Genomic DNA, 6243 nt, shown 5'->3' with positions numbered 1-6243 from the left:
TGCCTCCTGCACGCCCCACACTAGGGATCAAGCCCGCAACCCCACCATCTTTCCTAACCAGAAATCCAGAAATTGAACCACAACCTCCTGGTTCATAGGTCAATGCTCAACCAATGAATCACCAAGGCCGGGCATGGAATACTGACTTTAGAATTTGTCTCTTAACTACAATGCTAGTCATTTCTGGAACTTAAAACCCAAATCTGAGTAGTTTCTCCCTACTTTTAGCCATAATATAATATAAATATTCCCAATTCCCCTAAATTGTGTGGTATGTAGTTGAGTCTCTTAATTGTTCCTTTTTAAAAAATCTTTATTGTTGAAAGAATTATATATGTCCCCTTTTTCCCCCATTTACCCCTTGTAGCCTACCCCTGACCCCTGCCTCAGGCCTTAACCTTAACACTATTGTATGTGTCCATGGATTATGCATATATGCATATAAGTTCTTTGGTTGATATCTTTCAACCCACTCACCCCCTCCTTCCCTCTGAAATTTGACAGTCTGTTCCAAGTTTCTATGTCTCTGGATCTATTTTGTTTATCAGTTTATTTTGTTCAATAAATTCCAATTATGAGTTAGATCATGGTATACTTGTCTTTCTCTGACTGGCTTACTTCATTTAGCGTGATACTCTCCAGGTCCCTCCATGCTGTTTCAAAGGGTTAGAGATCCTTTGTGTGTGTGTGTGTGTGCTGCATAGTATTTCATGGTGTAAATGTACCATGGTTTTTTTTATCTACTCATCTACTGATGGCCACTTGGGCTGTTTCCAAATCTTAGCTATTGTAAATTGTACTGATATGAACATAGGAGTGCATATATTCTTTCTGATTGGTGTTTGGGTTTCTTAGGATATATTCCTAGAAGTGGATCACTGGGTGAAATGGGAGTTCCATTTTTTGCTTTTTGAGGAAAATCCATACTATTTTTCATAATGGCTGCACCAGTCTGCATTGCCACCAGCACTTGTCATTGATTAATTTGTTGATGGTAGCCATTCTGACAGATGTGAGGTAATACTGCATTGTCATTTTAATTTGCATCTCTCTGATGATTAGTTACTTTGAGCATTTGTTTCTTGGCCTTCCAGGAGTCCCCTTTGGAGAAGTCTATATTTAGGCCCTTTGCCCTAAAGTTACTTTTTAAATGGTTCCAATGTTTATAAATAAAGTGTACTCATAAATAATTCTGAAGGTTATAGATGAAGTCAACCTGAATCAACTGCCAAATAAATACTAAAAATATTACAAATTAAAACCATTTTATAAAATGGTATTACATTATCCATTAATTTCTGACAGCTGGCTTTGAAATAAGACATACACATACCATGTAAAAACTAATAATGTTTACATTTGTGTAGTCATTCACTATGTTACTGGACTACATAGGTCTGTTTGCCTGTGTACATAAAGCCCAATATGACATAAACAGAAGCTCACAGTAAAGAAAGTAAGGATGTATTTCAGGAAGTGGCCCATGCTCAAACACCTGGCTCCCCTGTTACAGAAGACCAGAGAAAAACCAAGAAATGCTTAGAGAAACCATAGTAACCAGTCTAAGGGAATAGTGACCAATCAGAGGGGATATCAAGGCACCAAGATCTTCAGCCTTTATAAACCATAGGGAAAAAGAACTCAGTGGGACCCTTTCCCCCTCCTTTCCTAGGAGTCAGTTCTGTGGGACTGTTCCCCCACCCCACGTGGTAGTCAGTACTTGTTCTTCAATAAATCTCCACCTTTGCTCTACTACCCTCTGTCCGTGGGTGGGTTCATTCTTCGACTCCGGCAGACAAAGAATCTGGGTTCCAGTCCAAAAATTCCGTATCACTTAGGTTCTGGGGGTGATGGTACTGCAGGCCTGGGTTCTGACCCTCCCAGGCCCAGTGGGCAGAAGTGAGGGCCTGTGGCCCCAGAAGCTGGACTTCTTCCTCAGAAAGACAAAGCTGAACCACCTGGTTATGGATGAGACATCAGACATTGAAAGGAGTTTTGGGGGGTAAAATAGGCAGGCTTAGGAAATTTTAGGACTTAGGAGGTCCATGGAAAAAGCACAGGGCTCAGAGCTGTAGAAGGTACATTTCCATAGAATAAGGGAGTTGGATGAGGCCAGTTTGAATCAAAAGGAAAGAAACAAGAAAAAGTAAAGATGAAGTTTCTATGCAGTTACAATACTTTTATATACATGTTTTATTTGATTTTTAATTCTATATTCTATTCAATGATTATTTTCTGAGAGTCTCTCATGTGTCAGGCAGTAAGATAGGAATAGGGGGTACAATGAAGAACAAGAGGCTTTAACAACCCAATGTGACAGGAGCACCATCACTCTTTAAAACATAAATAAACAGTGTCAGAAAGATTAAGCAATTTGCCAAAATCACTGATAGGTAAATTGATAACCGAGCTAGAATTAGTATTTACCCTTTGAGACAATGATTTCATAACAACTACGAATATTCCTATTGGATTATTTGCTCTAATAATCTGACTATATATTTGTCAATTTAAGAAACATCCAGACCTGTAAAGAATTTCTATGAGTTTATTTGAGCCAAACTGATGATGTATGCCAGGGAACAAGATCTCAAATTCTCAGTTTTTGCAGTTTCTTTTATGCATCTAATGTTAAGGAGAGGACACAAGGAAGATTACAGGAAGGTGGAACAAAGAAAGGCCAGGATTGGATTATAAAATAGTTAAGATTATGTACTCCCTTGCAAGAAAGGGTCTAGAAGGGCGGTTCATGCATTAGAAGGAGGGGTCTGAAAAGAGTCATCTCAAAGGTGTTTTCACCTGGATGCACAAAAACAATGGGCAGGGCTTGCTTAAGGCAAAGATAAGCCTTTTACTAAATAAATTATCTGCCTGGGGTGTGAGTACCCACCTTGACCTGCCCATTTAAGAATTTATGATCAGATCACCCTGTGAGGCTACTTTCCACAGAGCCCCTTTTTTTTATTCACATATTTATATTTTTCTCATCCCCAACAAAATCAAAAGTAACACTGCTGACTGAAAAAAACAAAACCTGATTTTACTTGAAACCAAATTTTTATGCAGATTTGTGTCTCTAGTATAAAAACATTTTTATACACAATCTTATGAACACAAATTCTCAATCTAAATTGGCAAGCTTTGGTCTATGCCATGTTTGGGTACTTTGGGGAGAAAGTAATTGAGGGAAGAGAGACTTTTATCCCTGAACTGGATTTGTTAATCCCAAACTATTCTGGTGCTCATTACCTTTTCAGCGATTCACCAGCCTATCAGTCTACTGTAGAAATGAAAACTGCATTTATTTTTCTTTCTTTAATCTCCCCCTCTTAATTGCCATATTGACAAAAAGAAAAAGAAAAAAAGAAGAAAGCAGTTGTTTGCCTTCCAAATTCTCTGGAGCACTAGCCAAATTAATCCTTTTGTTTGTGTTTCTCCAGTTCCAGAAACAAGTAGCATGCAAAGTAGCAAGAAATTCCCTTAAGAGGCAACAAAAAGAAGATGCCTAGACATTAACCTTGACTGGGAGAGCCCTGTAGTCATTTGCATCTTACTTTGGAAACAGCATTTTACTTTGGAAAATTCCTGAGGTTATGAGGAAAGGGGTGTGAGTGGGGCGGGGGGGAGGGGGAGGGGGGGTTGATTGGGGGTGGAGAGGTAATGACTAGGGCTGGATTAAGAAGTAAGCCTGCTTGGCCATTCCCTAGGGGTGTCAGTCTGTAAGAGAAAGCTGGTAAACCCTGTTAATCTCTTCCTCTTAGACCAGTGGTTCTCAACCTTCCTAATGCCTCCACCCTTTAATACAGTTCCTCATGTTGTGGTGACCCCCAACCATAAAATTATTTTCATTGCTACTTCATAACTGTAATTTTGCTACTGTTATGAATCGTAATGTAAATATCTGATATGCAGGATGTATTTTCATTGTTACAAATTGAACATAATTAAAGCATAGTGATTAATCACAAAAACAATAGGTAATTATATATATGTTTTCCGATGGTCTTAGGTGACCCCTGTGAAAGGGTCTTTCAACCCCCAAAGGGGTCATGACCCACAGGTTGAGAACCGCTGTCTTAGACCATTTCACCTTCTTTCTTGATCTGTTATCAAGAAAGATAGGATTAGGAAATTAGTAGGAGCCGGGCCTGTATGTCTCAGTGGCTGAGACAGGAGTCTCTCTGTGCTCTCTTTCTCTCTCTCTCTCTCTCTCTCTCTCTCTCTCTTTCTCTCTCTCTCTCTCTTTCTCTGCGTTCTGTCTCTCTCTCTCTCTCTCTCTCTCTCTCTTTCTCTGCGTTCTCTCTCTCTCTCTCTCTCTCTCTCTCTCCATATCTGTGGGAGACTCGCTTATGACCAACCCTGACCAGAATGTCCATGAGACGACGCTCACCTTTGCATGCCCCTTAGTGAGAATGTCCGATGGCCCTGCAGACAAGGAGTGTGTGTGAGGATGGCCCCTCGCTCCTGCCCAGGGGGTGTAGACCCGGTGTTAGAGATGGAGCCTGGAGGCCTAGATGCCACCAGACAACCCTCACAGGCTGAGTTTATCCGATCACAGGCTTTAATCTCGTCTCGGACCACGGGCCTATAAAAGGCAGGAGGCTTGGGAAGCACATGGGAGCACATCGCTGACAGCCAAGCCCCACAGCAGCTCAGCGTTGGGCCAGGATCACCCAGCGTGAACGTCTGTGTCCGTGAGGAGAATGGCATCTCAAGACGAACCAGCCAGGAACGGTCCCCGGGCAGGAAACTTCACGCTTAGATCTCGCGGAGGACCCATCAACCAGTAGGGAGAGGATGCGGAGGAGGTTGGCTTCCCCAGCCCTGGGCTCATCTCATTGAACAACGGCAGCCACGGGCATTGGATGGTGGAGTTGTGGGGCATCTTTTGGTCTTTCTGCTCGTGGCTGCAGCCAGACATGCACAGTGAGCAGGAGATGATTGTCCAACTGTCAATGGAGCAGTTCCTGCTCAACAGGCCCAGCAGCGAGAGGTCGCCTGGCAGGAGAAGTGGGAGTCGAGTGGCAGAGACATGGAGGCGTTCATGGAGCACCTGGGGGATGAGGGCCTGAGGTCCCCCAGCATGATCCATGTCAGCATCGGGGGGGGGGGGGGGGGGGGGCAGGAAGCCCTGTTCTCGGAGAACATGCCCATAGGACAGGTCCTGGCCCACCTCCAGGAGCAGCGCTCAGCAGCCGCCGCCACGGGGACCCCCTCCCCAACTCCCCCAGAGACACCCCGACCAGCAGCACCAGAAGATGCAGATGAAGATGGCGACAACCTTTCCAGACCAGACCACCAACCCCCCTTTATGCTCATCCCGGAGGAAGAGAGCCCTCAGGGCCCCGCAGAGAGCGAGGGTCCAGGGAGAGTCCACGCAGCTCCGGTTCAGCAAGTCCGGGCGTCCCCACTGCCCAGGAAGAGCCTCCCCGAGAGGAGGCGCCCCCGGAGGCGGGGGGCGCCCGGAAGCTGTACCACCGGTGCGACCAGTGTCCCCGGGTCTTCAGGTACCTCTGTCGGTTCCAGCTGCACCAGAGGAGGCACAACAACGAGCGGCCCTTCGCTTGCTCCACGTGCGGCAAAGGCTTCTTCCAGGCCTCGGAGCTGCGCGTGCACGAGCTGATCCACGCAAAGGAGAAGCCCTTCCGCTGCGGCCACTGCGACCGAGCCTTCAACCACAGGACCAACCTGCAGGCGCACGAGCGCATCCACACGGGCGCCAAGCCCTACGCGTGCGCTCAGTGCGGGAGGACCTACGCCAGTCCTCCACCTACCACCGCCACCTGCCGATGCACCAGAGGAAGGCCTCCGAATCTGGGGCCTCCATGCCCCGGGACACCACGCGCGCGCCAGCTCCTCTCTGAAGTGACTCTCCTGTTTGGAACAGCAAAAAAAACTTTCTTTCTTTTTGGTGTTGGTTAAAAGGGAACATAAGACATTTAAATAAAAATTTCCCAAAAAAAAGAAAAAAAGAGCTTCCCTGGGAGGGGAACGGGCCCCTGAGACCGGTTCCCGGGCTGGCGGAGAAGACAGCCTGAATCTAGACCCGAATGGCGTCTTCTCCCCACTGACCATGCTGAGACTGTGGCCAGTTCATAACCCCCGGGACTCGGTTCTGTCACCTGCAAGTCTGGGGGGCCCGGGAGACTAAGGCGGGAGTCGCGACCCGAAAGCCCTTTTGATCTTAGCTACGGAGGCTCTGAACAGCTCAGGACGACAGCGCCCCCCCACCGCGTTGAGCCA

General features: G+C 46.1%; 1 protein-coding gene across 1 annotated transcript; it reads left to right on the top strand.

Moving 5' to 3' along the window:
* Window positions 1–5146: 5146 nt before the first annotated feature.
* On the top strand, window positions 5147–5922 carry LOC139002587 (zinc finger and SCAN domain-containing protein 4-like). The gene is made up of 2 exons (XM_070403758.1): window positions 5147–5391; window positions 5508–5922. The coding sequence occupies exons 1-2, from the start codon at window positions 5147–5149 to the stop codon at window positions 5920–5922; spliced, it is 660 nt and encodes a 219-aa protein (XP_070259859.1).
* Window positions 5923–6243: the final 321 nt, after the last annotated feature.

Source organism: Myotis yumanensis, unplaced genomic scaffold, assembly GCF_028538775.1.
Source record: "Myotis yumanensis isolate MYYU_CA2020_CCGP unplaced genomic scaffold, mMyoYum1.0.hap1 SCAF_2, whole genome shotgun sequence".
In the NCBI taxonomy this organism is placed as follows: domain Eukaryota; kingdom Metazoa; phylum Chordata; class Mammalia; order Chiroptera; family Vespertilionidae; genus Myotis; species Myotis yumanensis.
The sequence above is the reverse complement of the archived record's forward strand: the minus strand, read 5'-3'. Positions and strand labels throughout refer to the sequence as shown.

Excerpts from the sequence above, each read along its gene's own strand:
- LOC139002587 (XM_070403758.1), top strand. The coding sequence starts at position 5,147 with ATGCCCATAGGACAGGTCCTGGCCCACCTCCAGGAGCAGCGCTCAGCA. Across the intron at positions 5,392-5,507 it reads GTCCACGCAGCTCCGGTTCA|GTACCTCTGTCGGTTCCAGC; the intron begins GCAAGTCCGGGC and ends CCGGGTCTTCAG.